General features: G+C 41.8%; 1 protein-coding gene across 1 annotated transcript in view; it reads right to left on the reverse strand.

Annotated features, from left to right (window-relative positions):
- Window positions 1-5964: 5964 nt before the first annotated feature.
- Window positions 5965-24148, reverse strand: part of dym (dymeclin) — a 69881-nt gene continuing 51697 nt past the window's right edge. The window contains exons 16-17 of the mRNA XM_015942872.3: window positions 16272-16385; window positions 5965-6323 (exon numbers count right to left, since the gene is read on the reverse strand). Of these exons, the coding sequence (XP_015798358.3) occupies window positions 6174-6323; window positions 16272-16385 (264 nt within the window). The 3' untranslated portion in view covers window positions 5965-6173. The remainder of the gene's footprint in view (window positions 6324-16271; window positions 16386-24148) is intronic.

The raw sequence follows: 24148 nt of genomic DNA on the forward strand, positions 1-24148 counted from the left end.
CTCCCCCTCCTTCTCCTTCCTTCCCTCCCATCATGTCCTTACCTTTGCTTTTATGAGACTAGACTCCAGGAGCCGCCAGTTTTATCAAAGCTTTCCATTAAAGAGCAGAAAAAATTAAGCAGTGGTTTATAAATTATTATTATTATTATTATTATTATTATTAGTAGTAGTAGTAGTAGTAGTAGTAGTATTGGTGGTGAACTAGATTATCCTTAATTATATGGATCTTTAAAAAATCAGTTTTGCCATTTTTAGCTCATGATTCTGCATTATATTTCCAACTTAAGGGAGTAAATTAATTAATTGATTACCGACTGAATCCTCTCAAAAAGACACTTCTGACAATAAAATAGAGTCAGGGTTGACGGGACAAAACACCATCACCTGGAAGACACATTTATAGTTATTTAGAGGTTATTTATTAAATGTGTATTTAATAAATGTAATAAGCAATCATTACCTGGCCTATGTTGTGCTGCTAAACTTTAAATTAACTTTTTATTACGACAAATTAAATATAGGTTTTTATGAGATGATATAATGCAATAAACATGTTAACAAAACGTGGCTATTTGTTTCATAAACTGTTTTCTAGCGGATGTTATAACTAACTGTCTTTTGAATATTTAAAAAATAAAATAAAATAAGTTGGGTTTGTGTCCTGCAGTACCTAGAGCCTCCACCAGAGCGCATGTGATATGTTGAGGAATACAGCAGGTTTTGACAGAAGTACTAATCCTGTTAAGGAAGTCGAGGGTTTAGAAACTCAGAAGCAAATGCTTTAAAAAGGTACATTTTGTGTTGTAAGGCCAAAGTTAGGTTTTATAATGACTTATTTTGTGATTATAAATAGATTTTCTGGTGCTTTTCATTTCTCGCTAACATTTTTGTGTTATTCTTAAAATGACATACTAAAAATGAGCTAAATGCAATCTGATTCATGAGCTGCCTCCAGGAGCGGAGTCTGACGTCTAAAGCACATTTCTGGACATCCAAGGAAGATCTTAAGTGTCAATTCAACAGAGAAGCTTCATGAAGTATTGGTCAGTGTCATTAAATCTCAGAGTCCAAGAATTACTTTAATTGGGTACAATCGTTTTCAGATAGGTCAACGTCAGACTGATGGATTGTGATGGACCTTTATTCATTTTCTCACGTTCTAAGACCCATAAGTCATGGCTGCATTTGGTGATAATCACACATTTGACCTGAAATTCTAACGTGCATTGAAAAACAGAGAAAAACTGAGAATGTTGGTGGTGAAATTGTTTTATTTTCTAAAATATTTGTTTTCAATTCAACTTCCTTTTTGCATATTGAGTAAATTTCTACTCTCCATTTTGTCTGCCTTATTAAGACTGCAGTCGAAATAAGCGAGAGACACAGGTATGTTACCATGGTGATCCTAATAAGTCACTAGCAGCAATGTCAACTTTTTGTTACATTTCCAAAGGTAATACATCAAAAGTATTACAAAAGTAGGTCTCAAATAACTAATAAAGTTGATTTATGTTGAAATGTCAGACCTTTCAAAATGTCTTGAGAAATTTTGTAAAATTTAACTTTGAAATTTGCGAACTTCTGAGAAAATCGTCTGCCTTGCAATGGGCTCATGTTTGCAGAAATGTCCACAAAATACTTTTTTTTTCATGTTGTGAACATTTATTTCAGTCACTGTATTGTGTAGCATGAAGCCAAGCCCACGCATAGAAACACATTTCAGGTTCTCAAACATAAACATAGAAATTTTGCTTTATTTTGGATGAAAACTGGAAAATCTGAAAGTGGGAAAGTTTGACCACGTGGTGGGTTCGGGCCCTGTCTGAGGTGGGGCCAAGTCATATTTAGCAAGCATCGTCAAGTCCTGGGTCAAGTCTCAAATAAGGACACTGGTTTCAAGTCAACTTCAAAGACTCAAACTTCAAATTTCAAGTCATTGAAAAAATGATACAAACATGTTCACATCACGTGTTCTCTTTAAAATCTGTATCTATCACAGCACCTGATGAAACAAGTGCCATTGAAATACAAAAATTACAAAAAGTTGTTCAAAACTCCAACTTCTGTGTTGTAAAGTTTTAATCAAACTAAGCTAATAAGAATAGGCTGCTATGATTTCAAAAAGTCCAAGTCAAGTCTTTGGCGTAAATGTCCAAGTCAAGTAATAAGTCTTAGAAATGTTTTTCAAGTGAAGTCTATTAATGATTAGTCTAACTCGCGACCAAGTGACATGACTCCAGTCAGTGCCACTGATTCCTAGAAATTAGTTTTCATCATGCTTCACTTAAAAATCCCAAATTGCTTAAAAACAGGTTAAAAGTCATCTGTGAAAGCAACAGTTAAAAATAACCCCTTCTTTATTTTTCTAGCTCCGCTTCCTGGGAATGCTTCTATTTCAGCCTCGACAGTCTTGTTTATGCCTTCAGAAAAGCTACGCAACAAACTTTTATGAAACTCGGTGAAGATGTGAAGCATTAGAAGTTGCTGAAATCCCTGGAGCGGATCAGTGTTTCACAATGAACTACAAAAACCAATGTATGTCTTCATGTACACATGCTAACGGACTGTTTAGGCATGTATGGGGAATGGTTTTAGTGTAAAGTACAAACATGTATAATAGCATCTGTAAACCAAAGTGTGCCCCGAGGAGAGTTGAGAAAAGGTTTTTCACTTCCTGCGACTCGCCGCAAAGTTTCACTTTTATCTTGCAGACATGAAGATCACGTCAGTCCATCGGTCTGGCAGTTCTGTTGGTGCATTTCTTTATCTTCTGTTTTAATTAATGGCCCAACTCACTGAGACTGTTTTCCTTCCAGCCAAGGTTTGTAGGGCAGTAGGTGGTTTATTTTTATATTTTAATCTCAGAGTTTCTCTCATGCTTCAATCAGACTTTTTGCTCTGACCTCACACTTAAACTGCTGAACCTCCCACTGTTACCATGGCAATATTAATGAGATCCAAATCACAAGAGGATCACCACCAGTACTCAAACCAACCGTTCTCTGGTGCCCTAAATTCTCTTTGTGGAAATCTGGGTCTGACCTCTGGCTCTGGAGTCACACAGGAGAAGTTGCAAATAACCTCTCCCAGAATCCCATGCTCCATCCATCTTCCTGCTGCTACCTGAAATGAGAACGTACAGTAGGACGACCCCTGCCCCATGAAGGAACAAGGAGAACCATGCCACTTTGTGAAAACCCTCAGTTCAGCCATCTGGCTCCATGCAGAGCAGTAGTCTCTCCTTCAGTGTCCAATGTCACAGCCACCTACTGTCAACCCCAAGCCCAACACCAGCCATTCTTTACATCAGATTACATCCATTATGTTGTCCTTGAAAGAAAATTTTCAGGCATGAAAATCATTCCAACTGAGCCAAAAGGCATGAAATTCTCTGAGGAAGTGGGAGCTTCAGCAGCACAGATGGATCCATTGTGTTTTAAACTTTTACCCTCCAATTTTGTACCCCCACCTTTTTTTCTGCTGCCTCTGCAGTCATGACAAGATACAGGACACATTATTACACAATGTGTGGGTGATGATTCTTTTAGGATAGAAAAACAATCAAGAGCAACTATGGATGTAGTTTTTGTGTGTGTGTGTGTGTGGGTGGGTGGGTGGGTGGGGGGCATGTCCCCCCCACTTTTTCCAAAATCAATTTTAGTCCCCTGCACTCTTTACTGTCCAAAAACAATATTACGCTTTATTAAATAGACACTGGTGGAGCACTAGGACCAACAGCCACTTTTGTTGAAGCCTGTTTTCCATTAGAATCGTCTATAAGCTCATCTATGGGCTCTGCTGATACTTGCCAACGTGTGATAGGCCGCTCCTGCCACTTGTGTACTTGACAGTACTGCATTCCTGACATAGCATAAAAGAGCCTCTAGGCTGTAGTTTATACATATTTTTTGTATACTTACTGTAAAGACTCCCCCCGGTCCTCATGCTGGTTGTGTACCCCCCCCCCCCCCCCACTTCTAAAGTCAAAGCTACATTCATGATTGCGACAATATTTTAATGAGATTATAACAAGAAGAAGAGAAATGGGATGTTTTCAAAATTCTTCGGTAAGGCATGCATTTCAAAAGCCAGACTTAAAGAGACATTGTCTAGTTTTTACGGTTAATCTCTGGAAATATTCATCAAAATGTTGTTAAAAATGAATTAAATGATGCCCAGTTGTGGAAAAACACTGGCGGCTTTGTAACATATCCATAAAAATCAGTGTCGAAAATAAATGGAAGCGGGTCTAAGGGTGTTTCTCAATGTTGCCAACGAGGACACCGTCCTTCCTTGGTCAAAGAAAATGGCTAAATGGAACAGACTTGCATCACGTGACCACTGCCGGAGCCGCGTCATGACGTAATGGACTGGGACAGAACAAGAATCATAAACACAGAACAAAAATACAAGATGCATCAAAGAAGTGACAGAATGGAGTATTTATATTGGATCACACATGGGACCGCGTCATCAGCATAGAAAACATGAGCAGTAGAGGGCGACGCCCTCTGTTGCCTGTGGATAAACGGAAGTGACGCCACTAACGCTGGCGAACTCTGATGATGGCTAGAGATACTAGCTGAAACATGTCAGGTAAAGAACGATTATGTTTTTCACTAAGCTGTGTAAAAAAATAATTATTCCAAAAAAAAGTGCATCTCAATAGCGTCAACATATTTGATCATTTAATGTGCCTACCGTTGAAGGTGTTAAAATAACACGATAAAGGTCTTTTAAAATCTATTAATAGGAACAGAAACAATTATAAGACGAGGTCTAAACGTGAACAGAATATTCTCAGATATATACAAGATCATCTACTGTCAGATCCAATCATCTAATGAGACACTCTGGAGCTTAAAGGTGCAATGTGTAAGAATGACATCCTGTGGACACATTGGGGTACTGCAGTCAGTACCTCCAGTTCCGTGAGATTCATGGCTGCCATCTGCGAATAAACACCAGAAGATTCTAGATTACATGCAGAGACGAGTCATACACAGTAAGTAGAAAAGTAGATAAATAAACTGTCAAATCTGGTGTTCGCACATGTTTTATGGCAGGGAGAACTCATTTATTTATTTGCTTTTATATTTTATTTCCTTAATTACTTGGTGACAAAAAGCAGATGTTTTCATATATTTATTTAGAATCTTGTTCTCAAAGTAAATTGTTCCACAAAATTACAGTTGTTGTCAAGTTCTAATAATAAAAAGCAAATTTCCCCATCTGGAAATAATCAGACTTCTTTTTCCCAGCAGCAGTCATTTTGCCACTTCATTTGCGGTTGTTGAATTTTTATATATAGATATATAAAAACATACATGAAAATAAATAAATTAAATCTCTAGTTTAACATGCAAATGAAGTAACAAATGGAGACAATTGAAAATTTGAACAAAAAGACAGAAGACTTTATAGTCTGTCCCACTTTATGTATTTTGCCTTGGGTTTCCATCAAGAAAGATGCTAATACCAGAGACTGAGGAGAGTCGAACTGTATGAGCCGTAAGCAACGATGAAATCATATCAATCAGAGTGATGGGGGAGGCTCGTATCACCCAGGGACTGAAATTAGGCTTTAATTAAACTGCGGCACCTTCATTGTGGGACGTTAAACAACCAGAAACACTGCGTTTCTACTAAAAACCAAACTCTGACATAGCGAGAAAAATAACTTTATACAAAGCTGCTGTGCTCAAAGAATCATCTAGGGTCAAAATAAAACCTAAATGTATGACGTTAATGTGATATTTTACAACAAGTGTAACATTTTGCTTGGTTTTTGTTGAGTAACCTTTTGGGAAAACAAACATTAGATCATCCGCTGCAACTGACCTGAGTTTCTCATCATAACTGATCACTTAAAAAAAATAGAGTCAATATATTATGTTAAACGGGCATCCGGTAAAGGAGGAAGTGGAAGCTACGGGGTGCTGTTAAGCAGCACAGATGGAGCTTCACAATGAAGAAGCAGAGGAATTATTATTACTAATGTTACTATTACAAGGTGAGGTTGTTCTGCGTAGAGGAACACCATCATGAACAACAGGGTCGAGGCACTTTCAAAGCAGCGCACACATTCTACAAAGGATAACATGCAAACACACACACACACACTCTCTAAAACACATTCACACACGTCATCAGTCTTTTCATTCTCAGGGTTTTCAGCCAGAGTCCATGCTGAAGAGCTCGATCTCGTGAGGGCTCCAGTAGAGGCCAACAGCGGCGTTATAGACCAGCGACCACACATAGGGGATGAAGAAGTCCTCCGGCTGATCTTCCTCCACGTACTTAAATTTAAGCTCTGGGAACTTCTAATCAAAGACACAAAAAAAGTAGAGAAGAAGAAAAAATGCATGAAACCCAATCAAATACACCAACACTGCTTCAAATGTCTGCTTGGTTAAATGACTAAACACTGAAGAGAGCTTTCAGGATCGTTTCTGCTTCCAGAAAAAAAACAAAAAACAAATGCTGTTTATGTTTTCCCCACTGACAGTGATGCATGACTCACACGTGAGGAACATGAAACAAAACTGACTGAATCACAAACAAATAGCTTCAAATCTTGTGAAAATGTGTGAAAAAAGTCAGGCATGCGATTCATTGTAGCTGCTGCTAGACAGCGTTTCGCGTACGTTGCCAGAATACCATTTGTTATGAAAACCAATGTACCGTACGTTTGTTCCACTTAAGCAACCCGGCCAGCAAACACTAAAAACAAACGGAAAGTTTGTAAAAATTATTATTTTCCTCCAGACTAGAACTTTAGATGCAGGTTTTATTGTATCTGTTAGATAAAGAAAACAAGCAAAGATCTGAACGTAACTTGAAGGTGACTTGTGTACCAATCCACACTTTCCATCATGTCTCACTAAATCTGGTGAGTTTTGTTTATTCCTGTTAAAAAACAATGTTTGAACCACAAGCAAGTGGAATTCAAGGGATGATTCGGTCATTCTGACACGTGCTTCTGTGCAAACGCTTTAGGAACAATTTCTATGTGACTGATGAGCTAACGGCTAGTCCAAATGCAATGGAGACCAAAATATCTGGGAGCCATCTTAAAACATCTCAGATCTTCAAAACGCCACAGTGGAAATGTTTTACAAAGCTTTACATTACCATCAATTACACGGTTATTTACATGGAAGTCTGTGGTTATTTATGAGGATTAACATCAACAGTAGCAGGAACGTGTAGCACTCCTGGTGCATCCCAGGAGCTGATCAATAAGGATTTACTTTTATTTGAATAATAATGCTACAAACAAAATTTTGACAAACTGCTGCAAAATTTAGACTACTGGAGCTGTTTTAGGGACAGATGAATCCACTTTGGATTAGCTATACTCAGACTAGCCGTTAGCTCATCAATCCTGATTTTAAAACTCTGCTATGGTAAATGGCCTGTATTGGATATAGTGCTTTCTAGAGTCCTGGAACCCCCCACGGCACTTTACAACACAATCAGTCATTCACCCATTCACACACACATTCACACACTGGTGGGGATGAGCTACGATGTAGCCACAGCTGCCCTGGGGCGCACTGACAGAGGAGAGGCTGCTGAGCACAGGCGCCACCGGTCCCTCCGACCACCACCAGCAGGCAATGTGGGTTAAGTGTCTTGTCCAAGGACACAACAACAAAAACAGACTGAGCGGGGCTTTAACCTGCAACCTTCCGATTATGGGGCGAGCACTTAACTCCTGTGCCACCGTCGCCCACTATGCACAATGTATTCGATTATTTTTATTCACATAAAATGAAATATTTCGATTAGTGCTAAACCAAAATGCACTGACAGTAATCTTGCGTTAGATCCTAGTATACAAACACAAAGCTGCAGCATTTACACACGGAACTGGTTTACTGGGGATTCTAACAAAATGAAAAGCTGAAATTATGAAATGCTTTGCTGATTATATAAATATGCTTGTTATAAAAAGTTACAGTGGAACTAAGATTTTTATTTCATATTCTGACTAAAATCAGTAATTGAAGTTAGATTATCTACTGGTGGTTTTGGTTCACATCTGAAACTGTATTGTTTGTTTGTAAACAACTTTTCTCAGAAGAAATGCAGACGGATCTGTTTCCAAGTCCCCCAACCAGACCAAAGCCATCATCTGCCAGCCCACCTAACAGCAGGTAGGCAGCAACGGCATCAATAATACAAGGACGTCTCATTATGTCTTCCCGTCTACACGGGCACACATGCAGTCCAGTAATCAGTCTGCGGTGAAAGACAGACGCTGCGGCCTTTATGCGACGGTCCCAGTCTGCTCTATTGAGCCCTGACTGGCTCCATTCACAGCCACACTATCGGTATCATAATGACACAGACGGAGGGGCTACGGGGTCACAGGCCATATGCCAGGCTACCGAGACTCCACCACACACACCGCGGCCATTGTGAAGGCTGGACACAATGCAGGAGCTGTATTATCCTCCTGGTATTTGTGTGTAGGTGACTTGTCTCATAGCCTCATCAAATGTTCATGTGACACCGATGGTGACAGTTACTCAGCACGACATGCTTCGACTTGTTAGCTTATGGGATGAAAATGGTTTTCAATCTTTCATTTTAATTGGAGATCCTTTATTTAAACAGACTCATCAAATTAAAAGCATTAATGGAAGGTTGGCAAGAAGAATAATGTCTATTTACAGATCCTCAACAGTTATGCTAATATGCTAATCAGGATAATAAAAGCATCAATCAGCAAACATGACTATATCAACATTATGTCAACATGCAGCATTAACACCTTTCAGTCAGAGCATTAACAGATTAAATTTACTCTGATTAATATGTTAATATTAGCCAATGCTGCACTATAAGCTAATCATGTATATGAAGAGCAAGTGATGCTAGCTGAGACTTTTTCAACGTTTCGGGAGAACTGAAGGAGTAATGGAAAACTGCAGGTGGGGAAAAGGGTGGTAAAATAACAGCTGCATAAGACTTTTAACCCTTTAACTTCTGCACCAAGAAAAAAGCAACGAAAACATTCCACTTGTGCATTTTTGGTTGTGGGGGTTTTAGTTTAACATAAATAAATAATATAATAATTGTAATATTAAGGTATTAATAATGCAATGTAATAATGTTACACCTTTTCCTCAAATGACTCCACATTCTTTAGAATTTTCTTGTTTTACTATTTTTTTTATTCCATGTTAAGTTCATTTCATGCTTCAACGTGATATAGGGACTTTAGAAATGCTCTACCAGTTGGTTGAGCAGACAGGCAATCCACTTTGGTCTTGGCTGCGCTCAGTCCGTTAGCTCATCAGGCCTAGATCTGAGGACATTCAGGAACAAATCTACATCAAGCAAGATAGTAATTCTACATTTCTCCATAACATCAAAGCAAATCTAAATTAAAGATAGGAGATGCAAAAACATTGAGGCTATTTTTTTTACTAAAATTTTAAAAACAGCTAAACGAAAAAATGCATCTTTGTGTAACGATGCTGAAAGATCTGTTAGAATATCAGGTGTTAGTTGTTTCTCAGGGAAAGTGTTCATTAGATTTCAATAAAAATAATTACAAACTCAATCCTTTTAAAGAGCATCTAGTCAACAGCAGGATTTGGCCTTTAGCTCGTTATTTGGAACCAAATTCACATCTGAACTTCAGTTTACCTTTATGTTTGTCTATTTTTAAACATGTTCAATGTATAGAGCCATATTGGGTTCTACAACTCCCCAAGGCACTTCACAACACAGTCATTCAACTCACACACACATACACACACTGGTGGTGATGAGCTATATGAAGCCACAGCTGCCGTGGAGCGCACTGACGGAGGCAAGGCTGCCGTACAATGGCGCCAACGGTCCCTCCGATCATCAGCAGAAAAGGCGGGTGAAGTGTCTTGCCCAAGGACACGACAACTGTGGCAGACTGAGCGGGGCTCGAGCTGGCTCTTAGCTTCTCTGCCTCCGTGTTAAGTCTGTCAGAGGGAACCATCATTCACATCTGATGCTCGGTGTGGTGGGTTTAACCAACCAATGTCTACTGATGCAACACTTAACTGCTAAACCTTGGTGCGTAATTGTGAATCATGTTGCACTCAAGTAGTGTTTGAAATGCAGAGCAGCTCCCTTTCGCAGGCACAGGTCATGTGTTTTAGGTGATGCAGTCTTTGGGTGCTCCGGCGTGGTTGCTGCTTCCAAAGAATCAAACACTTTCCTTGAATCAGTGTTTCCCAAGCCAGCTTTGGACAAAAGGGAAACAAAGGAACTACACAGCAGAAATATAAAGTCCCCCGTCTACATCAAGCTACTTCTCCTAGACCCATAATAAGAAAATGGAAAAATGATCCCTGAATCACAATGGCCACCATTTTCCCCCTCTTTCTTCTATAATGGACAGAACCACCAGGGGATTTTGTGCTACAGGAAATCTTAGATATCACTGCTTGCATTTCAGCAAAAAAAAAAAAAAAAAAAAAAAAAAAAATCCCTTCTAGAGTCAGACTTGAGTGCTTTCTGAGCAGAGAACAGAATAGCATCTCCAGTGAACTACATCCCATCATTAATATTATCTCTGTCCTTTATTCGGTCTCCACGGTGATTTCCCCTCTGTACATCTGCTCCAGCTTTCCGGCTGTTTCCCTCTCCCTTCCCTCCTCTGTGTTGTTCTCGAGTCTGGGTCCACTTGGCCTGGGAACATATCAGTTCGTTATAGGTCCTGGTGGGTCGGACCCTCGCCCTCTAAACACAGACTGACTGGCTGGCCTCATATCTCAGGACTCTGTGTTCTCTCATCCTCCTCTGCTCACTGCTGTGCTGCCAGAGTTCAGCCAGGGAGACAAGAATGCTGCTGCAGAGCTAATATAAACTTGGAACGCACAAACACTGAAAGCTAATGTTTAAAATGATTTCCATCGTCTTATTAGTCTGTGATAAAGCGCTGACTGGAAATTATTTGGTTTAAAATGAGGAGCCATTTGCAAAAAAACAAGAAAAGTTGGGGAAGTTCACAGAAAATATTTCACGAATGCAAAACATCAGAAGGGTTCAGCTTCTGAAGCAGAGGAAAAGGCTGTTTTTGTATTTGAGTGTAATGTGAGGATCCCATGATGTATTAGGGCCACTGAGGGAATAAACAAACAAGGAGGGAGTGTTGATACTAAGTGTCTGGATGTTATTTTCAGAAAAAAAAAAACAGACAAACAAAAAACAGACCAAGCTCACTCATTTTTTCAACACATTAGCAGTGGTAAGTAAATATCAATGCCTTGTGAGTCGATCTCTGAGGACAAAAGCTCTCACGCTCCTGTTTCAGGAAGTAAAAGTGAGCCAGAGGAGAGCAGAAGCTAGCATGATAGGGAGTCAGTGTTTCCCCTACATAGTCTCAGGTGTGGCGCTGCACCATGGCCATGAAAGCAACCTCCCCCCGTTCCTCGCGCTGTCACCCCCTTCCCCGCTCTCCCGGTCCGCGTTGCTTTGCAAAATTTATTCTGTGGGTTTTGCTTTACGTGCTGTGATGTAAGAGCGTGTCAAACTCAGCAGTTCAGATTGGGACAGACAGGAAGTCAAACACTAGAGCAGTGGAAAGCATCTGGCAACTTTCAAAATAAAAGACGCGTAAATGTCCACCTGTTTAACTAATTAAAAAAAAAAGTCATTACTTATGACACCTCTGAGACAGTGGTAAAAATAAGTTTTCGATACATGTAGTCTTTCTCCTTGCTTCTTATTGCATGAACTGGAAAACTCAAGCCTTTCCTCGCAATTCTCTGATGATTTTCTGATCTCGAGGGACCAGATGCGTGAACACTTTCACAGCTGCTGTGCGTCTGAAACGCCGCTGAAGTGAAAATGTGTCTATTACATTACACATCCAGTGGAATGACCAGGTCACTTTCTTCTGGTAACAATATGTGGACTTGCTTCTTAACTTAATCTCAGCGCTTCACTTCTTTTCCCCTCTGTGGCACTAACACACCAGCACGGATCTCGATGTCTCTGGCCATTAAACAGATAATAAACAAAGTAACTCAAAGTCTAAAATGGCAAATGTCACGTGTTTAATTACACACAAGGACCAGATCAAGGGATTTCACCACCGGTCTATCCAGAATCTCCCTGGTCTGCGAATGATGGTGACAAAAGTATCATATGAACTAACTTGCAAAAAATCTGCTGTTTTTTTTCCACTTTTGTATCTCCAACAGTCACAGCCCAATCAGATACTGGACGTTGAATGTGTGGAAAAGTAGTACATGCTAGCTTTTAGACCCCACCCCACCCATAAGGAGCCAGAGAGTCTGTAGGCCATCACTACACAATAAAAGTGGATTTCAGCTGGACGGGCTAAACAGCTCATTCCAGACAGGGCCTACAAGAACCACTCAGCCTCACACACCCTGAAATAACAACACACACACAGACCCACACACAGAGACTGAGAAAGAGACAGCTGAGTGATGAGGCAACAAGGGTCATCTTTGGGGTATTTACTGCTTCTTTTAACCCAAATCTGCATGTCTGTGTCTAAATGCTTCTAATTCCTTCAAGTGAACGATCCCTCTGAAGTCTAGCTTCTCCACAAAGATAGCCCAGTTAAAACAACATCAGTCTGTTTCTTCAGTGAAGTCAAAACAAAATGGGTTTATTTGACAGCTGTTAGCGGTTCCTAACAAATTAACACCATCTAAAAAGCCTTGACGAAGCACATATCACCCACTGCCTTGTATGTCAAGAGTTTTAAACTAAAATCATCTTTTGTTGGGAAAAGACGTTAAGAACCATTTTGGTCACAACTCAAAAATAACATTAAACACAATCTCATGAAACGTCTCAAAATGTGACAACCAATCAATATCTGTTAACCCTTTAAGACCTGCCATTGAACAAGTTCGCCAGGACTTATATTTACATTTTTACATGCTGTGGTGTCATTTTTTTGAGTATTTTAACTTGCTACACATCAATACAACCCTTACATTCTAAATTTTAATATGAAAGTAAAATGTTCATAGCAACTAAATGTCTTACTAAAAAATGCAATTATCCATACAGATATGAAAAATCGTTTTTTGTTTTCACACATTCTTTTCATTATACAGAAATTCCACACCTTTATCCCTCAAAATTGTCAATGAAAAAAGTTTCACACAATCCTTTCAAACAACACTTATTTGAAGTGTTTCCATAATTTAGTTTCTGAGTTGAGGTGGCTCGGGCATCTGGTCAGGATGCCTCCTGGACGCCTCCCTGGTGAGGTTTTCCGGGCACGTCCAACCGGGAGGAGGCCTGAAGGGAGTCTCTCAGCTGGCCAGGGAACGCCTTGGGATTCATAGTCCCTCCAGCGTGTCCTGGGTCTCCCTTCAGGCCTCCTCCCGGTTGGACGTGCCCGGAAAACCTCACCAGGGAGGCGCCCAGGAGGCATCCTGACCAGATGCCCGAGCCACCTCAACTGGCTCCTCTTGATGTGGAGGAGCAGCGAATCTACTCCGAGCCCCTCCCGGGTGACCGAGCTTCTCACCCTGTCTCTAAGGGAGAGCCCAGCCACGCCGCGGAGAAAACTCATTTCGGCCGCTTGTATCCGCAATCTCGTTCTTTCGGTCACTACCCAAAGCTCATGACCATAGCAGAGGGGAGGAACGTAGACTGACCGGTAAATCAAGAGCTTCACCTTCTGGCTCAGCTCTCTCTTCACCACGACAGACCGGCACAACGCCCGCATCACTGCAGATGCAGCACCAATCCACCTCGATCTCACGCTCCAGCTTTCCCTTACTCGGGAACAAGACCCCAAGATACTTAATCTCCTCCACTTGGGGCAGGACCTCATCCCTGACCCGGAGAAGGCATTCTACCCTTTTCCGAATCAAGACCACTACTTCCTGTGGTTTATAAGTTTCTGTATTTTGCTAATAGACCAACAAATGTAGTAGTTAATCATACTGTTTTCAACAAATGTCTTGTGCGATCACTTAGAGCTCGGAGTACGTGTTGAGAATGACTCTTCGCTAATAAACTACCATCCTTAATCGAACTGACTCAAAATGGTAAGCTGTAGATCTTTAACCCTAACTATCAAGAAGGAATTATTTTTCTTTTTAATTTAAATAAACTGACAACATGAAAACCATATTTCAATATATATATATATATATATATATATATATATATATATATATATTAATAAAATATTCATCCATCCATTTTCTTTCGCTTATCGTAAGTCGATAGGACAGACTTCCCTCTACCCAGCCATTTAGGCCAGCTCCTCCGGGGGAATCCCAAGGCGTTTCCTGGCCAGCCAAGAGACATAGACCCTCAAACGTGTCCTGGGTCTTCCTTTAGATCTTCTCCTGGTTGGATGTGCCTGGAAAACCTCACAAGGGAGGGGTCCAGGAAGCATCCTGACCAGATGCCCGAGCCACCTCAACTGGCTCCTCTTGCCGTGGAGGAGCAGCGGGTCTACTCCGAGCCCCTCCCGGATGACCACACTTCTCACCCTGTCTCTAAGGGAGAGCTCAGCCACCCTGTGGAGAAAACTCATTCCGGCCGCTTGTATCGACTGGTAAATCGAGAGCTTTGCTTTCTGGCTCAGCTCTCTTCACCACAACAGACCGGTACGACGCCCACATCACTGCAGACGCAGCACCAATCTATCTGTCGATCTCACCCTCCATCTTTACCTCACTCATAAACAAGACCCTGAGATACCTCCACTTGAGGCCGGACCTCGTCCCTGACCCGGAGAAAGCATTCTATCAATATCCGACTCAAGACCATGGCCTCGGATTTAGAGGAGCCGATTCTTATCCCAGCTGCTAAAAATATTAAATATGTGTAAAATGTATATCCACTGACTTATTGTGATGACCACATTACTTTTTGTGACATCGTGTCAAAAACAAACACAAATATCTGCTAGAAGAGCAGAAAGATCTGAATGTTATTCACAAAGTTGGGCTTGGTATAAAAACAACCATGCTCATAAACTGAGAATCGCATTCCACCATTCTGGCTTCTGGTTTTGTTATAGTGGAGGAAATTACACCAGCATAACACACCAAGGATAACAAGACTCAACCCATTATTATTTTATTTGAGAGGACCAAATATCTTTGTACTGGTTTCTGGCCAGCCGTCTCCTTAAAAGGCACCTCTGATTGAGAAACCAATACTGCTTTTTCAGAGTAATCATCGACGATTCTGCACAACGTTAATCTAACCTATAGATTTTTACCCTGAGGGTCTGAAAAGCAGGATGAGCTCATAAGATGGAGGGAAGAGAGGACGAGAGACAGCTGTTTGTTTGAGTGATGGTACCATCAGACGGTGCGGACTTCTCCCAGAGGAGACATTGCCCAGATACTCCTTTTGCTTCGCAACACCCAGTGGAACTGGAAAGCTTTCAGATGGCTGGGAGAGTCAATGTGAAAACCAACAACACTTTTGCACAGACCTGCTGCACACACACACACTGTTAGTGTGTAAAAACTTGGCAAAGTTCATACAAATCCCACACGGTCAATTAGATACCTGCATACATCCCATGCATGTGAATTTGAGATCACTACATGGGAGTGCTCCAGGTGCGGGTGAAGGACATGGCAGGGTTGTGTGTAATTCTGTGTCATTATGGCCGAGTGCAACATTAGCGCTTTGAGGTGCAGAGGGAGAGAACGCACACGAACTTGTGGCAATGCATCATCCCTCTTCCACGTCGGCCAGCAAGACAAATGCCTTGCAGCTCACCGCCAAGTATAGAACATGAAACACATGATGAAACATGCAATTAAAAGCCCCTGTGCTGGTGGGGAGTGGCGCGTGGAGACCCCTGGTTACATATTCCCTCACTGATTAATAGAGGAGCTTTGGGAGGGGAGGGGTTAGCGATCCCGCTAGGAGTGCTGGGTAACGAGGCGGGGTGGCAGATTTATGTCCCCGCCCGCACTTTTCCCTGAATCCTCGGTGTCCATAGCTTCCCCCTCCCTCCCCTATCTCCTTGAAATGTCATTACATGTTGGCTTGTAGCAGGCCAGCAGACATAGAATGAAGATAAGCCTTGATGCTAATAAGAACAGGGTTTTGGTCATTTGTCCCAACTTTCCGCAGATCTTATGGTCTGTTCAATATGCTCTTCCAATACTTCTCCCTGCTCAACAACCCAGATGAACTCCTCACTTCCTCTGCAACCGTCCAACATCGACATGTGGACATTTCATGACCACTTACGTGCATGCTCACATTACATCTGCAGTCTTACTGTTTGCACAAATTACCTTCAGCCTGTCCTTTGGCAGGGCCTGAGCTCCTTTCATGATGACCTCTTGAACCCTCTCAACTGACAGGTCACTTCCAGCTTGCTCCAGACGCTGACTGAAGAATCCAATCACCTAAAGTTCACAAAAACAGGAAAAAGAAGGAGACTTTAAAAACACGCAACCAAAGGAATCCTTTTCATCACAGACTGGGCTGGTAAAGATAACATCTGAACAGAGAAGTTCTGTCCCATTTCCAAATCAATGTCCCAGTTTGTGTTTATGCACAAGTTGTGTTTCTTTGAATCGTGTCATTAAATGAATGGAAGTGCTGCCTGGGTAATACTAATAATGAGACTATGCTTTTTCTGGACAATAGAAGGTTACACCACCTAAGCTTTCCTCCGGTCAACAGAGCCAATGGAAACAACACAATTAAGTGGACTGCTCTTTTATCTCAAATGCGGAGCCTTTTAGGACTCATTCATCACACCACCTGGACAGCAAGCTGTAAATTGTCACTGACATGATCTCAGCCAGTGGTGTAGCACTACATCACCACTTGATGTAGAGCCAAGTCTTGTGTGAATAGCAGATTTTGTGTTTGTACTGTAGCTTTGTATGTTTGAGTAGAGGTTGTGGTTCTGCAGTATTCTCTAGTAAGAATGAATGCCGGGTTACCCACCCTGATTTAAAGTTACCCACATCACAGCTGAGCTTGTCAGTGACTTGATGCAATTTGCTGGGTTCCTTATATAGGAAAAATTATTTCTGATTGACCTAATGAACTGTCCTGAATTGGAATGTTTATTATGTGAAGTGCCTTGAGACAACTCTTGTCGTGATTTGGAGCAATAAATAAACTTGAATTGAATTGAGCTTCAGACAGCAGGTTTTGGAGTCGTATTTCATGATATTTTGACATCTCGTCCCGGATTTGATAACAGGAACCCAACTCTATCACTCACTTGCAACGTGGATGTTTTATCTCCACAAATAACACAAGCTTGGAGAAGCCTCTGCTGTGTGGTGATGTTGCTAATGCTTAGCTTAAACTAGCCAAGACGTGCACTGCTGATTCACAAAAGTTAAAACAACAACAGCCTTCCACATCGTAAGTCAAAATCGGAAAGTCCATGAATGCTAATTCACAGTGTGACGTAGATCTTTGAGGATTTTCTAAACAGAGATATTCACAGACTATTGTCTATCAGAAGCTAATGCAGGAGATAGGTGTAGGACAGTGCTTCCCAACCTTTCTTCACAAGGACCCCCTTTCTTGTGTCTTAGACAAGACAGGGCCCCCCAACCCAAACTCTTACCCGTTTCACACTGGAAGCACCAGCGGCTCGGAACGGCAGCGGAGCATCACCGCTTCAAATGGAATCCACTATAGTCTACAGGGTGTTTCAAACCAGATGCAACACAGAAACTTTCGGACGTGTCCCAGAAGCAGCCGGCTGGGTTCTATTTTTGCCACAAGCCGCTTCTGGAACACGTCAATTTCCGCAGTTAACATAGGGCTAGACACAAACGGTTTCAGCTTAAACCCCCTGGTAAAAAAAGGTACTGCAGCAATGCGATTTCATACATATGTAGCTTACATGTAAGCTAACGGCTCGTTTACTCCATGCATTGTTTGAAAAGTGCAGCAGTGTGTTTTTCACAGCTTTAATCCTGGCAGTGGAGAGGAACATCATCAAACAGCAAAATCAAATGTGATATCCTTCCTTGTGGTTTAAAGGCGGATTACATAAACAAACAGTGATCTTTGAAAGTCTTGAGGGATCTTGTGAGTTAAGCAAGGAGGATGGTGGAAGTCTCGAGGGATTTTGTGATCTTGCAAGTCCAGTGAGGAAGCCGCTCTGTGGCCACGACTCTCCCGATGCGTTGGACCGCTATGACGCTAGTGGTCGCACACTCTGTCCCACAGCGCTCTTCCGTGAGTGCGGGGGTGGGGGTGTTGCACACGTTCTGCACACGTTCCGCACACGTTCCGCTGCCGTTTCTCACCAGTATCAGCTGATGGAGGGCTTTAGTTTCATTGCGCCGTTCGTGTCAGCGGACACAGTAGGGTCGGGGAGGGGGGGCGGGGCATGACGCTTAGCCTGGTGGGTGGCCAAGCAAAGCCTGGCAGGCTGCCAGGCTTATAAAGTGCCGGGGGAAAACCTGTATATTTACAGTGGGGCAAAAAAGTATTTAGTCAGCCACCGATTATGCAAGTTCTCCCACTTAAAATTATGACAGAGGTCAGTAATTTACATCATAGGTACACTTCAACTGTGAGAGACAGAATGTGAAAAAAAAAATCCATGAATTCACATGGCAGGATTTTTAAAGACTTTATTTGTAAATCAGGGAGGAAAATAAGTATTTGGTCAATAACAAAAATTCAACTCAATACTTTGTAACATAACCTTTGTTGGCAATAACAGAGGTCAAACAATTAATATAGGTCTTTACCAGGTTTGCACACACAGTAGCTGGTATTTTGGCCCATTCCTCCATGCAGATCTTCTCGAGAGCAGTGATGTTTTTGGGCTGTCGCCGAGCAACACGGACTTTCAACTCCCTCCATAGATTTTCTATGGGGTTGAGGTCTGGAGACTGGCTAGGCTACTCCACTAGGCCAGGAGCCACTCCTTTGTTGCCCGGGCGGTGTGTTTGGGATCATTGTCGTGTTGGAAGACCCAGCCACGTTTCATCTTCAAAGCTCTCACTGATGGAAGGAGGTTTTGGCTCAGAATCTCACGATACATGGCCCCATTCATTCTGTCCTTAACACGGATCAGTCGTCCTGTCCCCTTAGCAGAAAAACAGCCCCAAAGCATGATGTTCCCACCCCCATGCTTCACAGTAGGTATGGTGTTCTTGGGATGCAACTCAGTATTCTTCTTCCTCCAAACACGACGAGTTGAGTTTATACCAAAAATTTCTACTTTGGTTTCATCTGACCACATGACATTCTCCCAGTCCTCTGCTGTATCATCCATGTGCTCTCTGGCAAACTTCAGACGGGCCTGGACATGCACTGGCTTCAGCAGCGGAACACGTCTGGCACTGCAGGATTTGATTCCCTGCCGTTGTAGTGTGTTACTGATGGTGACCTTTGTTACTGTGGTCCCAGCTCTCTGCAGGTCATTCACCAGGTCCCCCCGTGTGGTTCTGGGATTCTTGCTCACCGTTCTCATGATCATTTTGACCCCACGGGATGAGATCTTGCATGGAGCCCCAGATCAAGGGAGATTATCAGTGGTCTTGTATGTCTTCCATTTTCTGATAATTGCTCCCACAGTTGATTTTTTCACACCAAGCTGCTTGCCTATTGCAGATTCACTCTTCCCAGTCTGGTGCAGGTCTACAATTCTTTTCCTGGTGTCCTTCGAAAGCTCTTTGGTCTTGGCCATAGTGGAGTTTGGAGTCTGACTGTTTGAGGCTGTGGACAGGTGTCTTTTATACAGATAATGTGTTCAAACAGGTGCCATTAATACAGGTAACGAGTGGAGGACAGAAAAGCTTCTTGAAGAAGACGTTACAGGTCTGTGAGAGCCAGAGATTTTCCTTGTTTTAAGTGACCAAATACTTATTTTCCACCCTTATTTACAAATAAATTCTTTAAAAATCCTGCCATGTGAATTCATGGATTTTGTTTCACATTCTGTCTCTCACAGTTGAAGTGTACCTATGATGAAAATTACTGACCTCTGTCATCATTTTAAGTGGGAGAACTTGCACAATTGGTGGCTGACTAAATACTTTTTTGCCCCACTGTATACAGGTGCTGGCCAGTAAATTAGAATATCATCAAAAGGTTGAAAATATTTCAGTAATTCCATTCAAAACGTGAAACTTGTACATTATATTCATGCAATGCACACAGACCAATGTATTTCCGATGTTTATTACATTTAAATTTGATATTTATAGGTGACAACCAATGAAAACATCAAATCTGGTATCTCAGAAAATTAGAATATTCTAAAGGCCAATGAAAAAATGTTTGTTTCTCTAATGTTGGCCAACTGAAAAGAATGAACATGAAAAGAATGTGCATGTATAGCACTCAATACTTAGTCGGGGCTCCTTTTGCCTCAATAACTGCAGTAATGCGGCGTGGCATGGACTCGATCAGTCTGTGGCACTGCTCAGGTGTTATGAGAGCCCAGGCTGCTCTGATAGTCGTCTTCAGCTCCTCTGCATTGTTGGGTCTAGCGTATTGCATCCTCCGCTTCACAATACCCCATAGATTTTCTATGGGGTTAAGGTCAGGCGAGTTTGCTGGCCAATCAAGGACAGGGATACCATGGTCCTTGAACCAGGTGCTGGTGGTTTTGGCACTGTGTGCAGGTGCCAAGTCCTGTTGAAAGGTGAAGTCTGCATCCCCATAAAGTTGGTCAGCAGCAGGAAGCATGAAGTGCTCTAAAACTTCCTGGTAGACGGCTGCATTGACCCTGGACCTCAGGAAACAGAGTGGGCCAACACCGGCAGATGACATGGCACCCCACACCATCACTGACGGTGGAAACTTTACACTGGACCTCATGCAACGTGGATTCTGTGCTTCTCCGCTCTTCCTCCAGACTCTGGGTCCTTGATTTCCAAAGGAAATGCAGAACTTGCTTTCATCAGAAAACATAACTTTGGACCACTCAGCATCAGTCCAGTCCTTTTTGTCCTTGGCCCAGGCGAGACGCTTCTTGCGCTGTTTCTTGTTCAAGAGTGGCTTGACACACGGAATGCGACACCTGAATCCCATGTCTTTCATGAGTCTCCTCGTGGTGGTTCTTGAAGCGCTGACTCCAGCTGCAGTCCACTCTTTGTGGATCTCCCCCACATTTTTGAATGGGTTTGTCGTCACAATTCTCTGCAGGGTGCGGTTATCCCTAGAGCTTGTACACTTTTTTCTACCACATTTTTTCCGTCCCTTCGCCTGTCTGTTAATGTGCTTGGACACAGAGCTCTGCGAACAGCCAGCTTCTTTAGCAATCACCTTTTGTGTCTTGCCCTCCTTGTGCAAGGTGTCAATGATTGTCTTTTGGACAGCTGTTAAGTCAGAAGTCTTCCCCATGATTGTGGTGCCTTCAAAACAAGACTGAGGGACCTTTTAAAGGCCTTTGCAGGTGTTTTGAGTAAATCAGCTGATTAGAGTGGCAGCAGGTGTCTTCTATATTCAGCCTTTTCAGAATATTCTAATTTTTTGAGATACCAAATTTGGAGTTTTCATTAGTTGTCACTTATGAATATCAAATTTAAATGTAATGAACATTGGAAATACATTGGTCTGTGTGCATTGCATGAATATAATGTACATGTTTCACGTTTTGAATGGAATTACTGAAATATTTTCAACCTTTTGATGATATTCTAATTTACTGGCCAGCACCTGTATATATATATATATATATATATATATATATATATATATATATATATATATATATAGTTACCAAAGCTGTTCCATGTTACTTGCACTATCTGACTCACAGAAACAGAATTGAGGAGGGTTTCCCACATCTGTAATGACTAGGGCTGTAGCGACGCCTCGATGACGTCGATGGCTCAATTCTAAAAATTTGTCGACGTCAGATCTGGTAGTCGACGCACCGCGCCCACTTGTTGCATCCCCAGGAGTTTGTAAATAGAAAAGGAATCTGCATGTTTTTCCTCTAGTTCGCCCTCTTCTCCGCTTTCACTAACATCTCCGCCAAATAACGAAGACCCGAAACAGTGTCCGTCCACTACTAGATTCCTTTCCTGTTTTGCCCGCCTTCGTCTCCCGGCAACGGACAACAACTTCCGGGGTCAGATGCGCTGCTCCGTCTTTACCGCAGATGTAGAAAATCACCGGGAGCGTTTCTCCCTTCATAAGGGAGCTTCTTTCAGACATTAGTAGAGCTGTTTTGGTGGTAGCAGTCTCTTCTCCGTGCTGGTCTGTTTACTGCTGGGTGTTTCTGGTTTATTTAAACTTGGAAACTTGAACTTAACGTTGGTAAAGCTACTGTTAGCGTTTTCGCTAACAGCTTCTTGCGTTTGGATAAGCTGTTACGTTTTGGTTTAGAGTTCATCTTTTTTTGTGGCGTAGATCTCCCTTTTATTACATTTAGAGTGTTGTGGATTCTTGGTTTCGTTTAAGATATCACCTTGAGTTTGGTTTAACCACCCAGTTTAGAGCTGGGCCTTTGGAGATTCTTATTTTGGTCCAGAACCCTGTAATCTTTGCCCAGTGGGACATCCCTACTTATTTGTACTTTTGTTTTAATTACCCACAGGCAGAATTAGTTTTATTATTCCCAACCTGTGGATGGAAAGGTTTATGTTTTTTTGTAGTTGTAAATAAACCTGATCATCATTTTAACTTTTAAATCCCGTTATTGTCCCTTCCTTTTTGCACATGAGCCTAACTCCCCAGGAAGAGTCGTAACACCACTCGCCTCACGCACATTACTGACCAAAACAAGCAGCATGGAGACACTCCGTCTCCAACCACCTCTCAGGCAGCAGCCTGCACTCCCAAGTTCTACAAGTCACCAGAACATAACCAACCAACACAATAAAAGCAGTGTTTTACAAAATGGAAGGCCTGTAGTGTTTATTCTCTTACAGTAACAATTTATCAATTTTTTTGAGGAATTTATTAGAGATTTTTTGGTTTTTATTAACTGTGCAATAGAAAAATAATCATTAGATTAATTGTCTAAATAGTCATTAGAATAGTCGATTATTCGATAAAATAATCGTCAGAATAATCGTTTTAAAAATAATCGTTTACCCCAGCCCTAGTAATGACTAATGCTCTGAGAAAAATTCTACTGTACAAATAATATCGAAAAAAATGTTTAATATTCCTCCAAAACAGTAAAACGCTACAACTCAGGCAAGGAAATGGAGAACCCTTGCAAATGATTTGAGACATTTTTAAAACATCCTTGAAAACGCCAGTTGATAGCGTGTGACACTTGCTGATTTGTAGTGTTAAAATAAAATAAACAAGGTTACAGGCTTTTATCATCCTCAGAGTTGAGTTAACACACAAGCATTGTTTTTACATTACACACTTCCCAGTGAAAAAATAATTAAGGTCACACACACACACACACACATTTTTCATTGGACCACCTTTAGATTTGATTACGACACACATTCGCTGTGGCATTGTTTTGAAGAGCTTCAGCAATGTCACCAGATGTATTTCCATCCAGTGGTGCATTAAGGTTCCACCAAGATCTTGCATTGATGATGGTAGAGTCTGACCACTGCACAAAGCCTTCTGCAGCACATCCCAAAGATTCTCAATGGGGTTGAGGTCTGGACTCTGTGGTGGCCAATCCATGGGTGAAAATGATGTCTCATGCTCCCTGAACCACTCTTTCATTATCTGAGACTGATGAATCCTGGCATCGTCATCTTGGAATATGCCCGTGCCATCAAGGAAGATGGAATAAACTGGTCATTCAGTATATTCAGGTAATCAGCTGACCTCATTCTTGTAGCACATCCTGTTGCTGAACCTAGACCTGACCACCTGCTGCAACCCCAGATCATAATACTGCCCCCACAGGCTTGTACAGTAGGCACTAGGCATGATGGGTGCATAACTTTATCAACCTCTCTTCTTACCCTGATGCACCATCACTCTGGAACAGGATCCATTTGGACTCATCAGACCAGTCCCTAAAAATCCCCCCTAAAAATAATCCCACTTCTGTTTATTAAACACACAGAACATTTGTCTCATTAAGAGTTAGTCATCGCCTGGTCCCATAATGAAGCTCTTTGACTCTTCTATTCTCGCTGTTTGATGCCATCACATTAATATTTTAACAGCCAGTGAAAGGATGTAAAGGTCTGACAACAAAATGACATCAAGCTGCTTCATATGACCATAAAGACCTAAACTT

The sequence above is a fragment of the Nothobranchius furzeri genome, chromosome 6 (assembly GCF_043380555.1).
Source record: "Nothobranchius furzeri strain GRZ-AD chromosome 6, NfurGRZ-RIMD1, whole genome shotgun sequence".
Taxonomy (NCBI): Eukaryota; Metazoa; Chordata; class Actinopteri; order Cyprinodontiformes; family Nothobranchiidae; genus Nothobranchius; species Nothobranchius furzeri.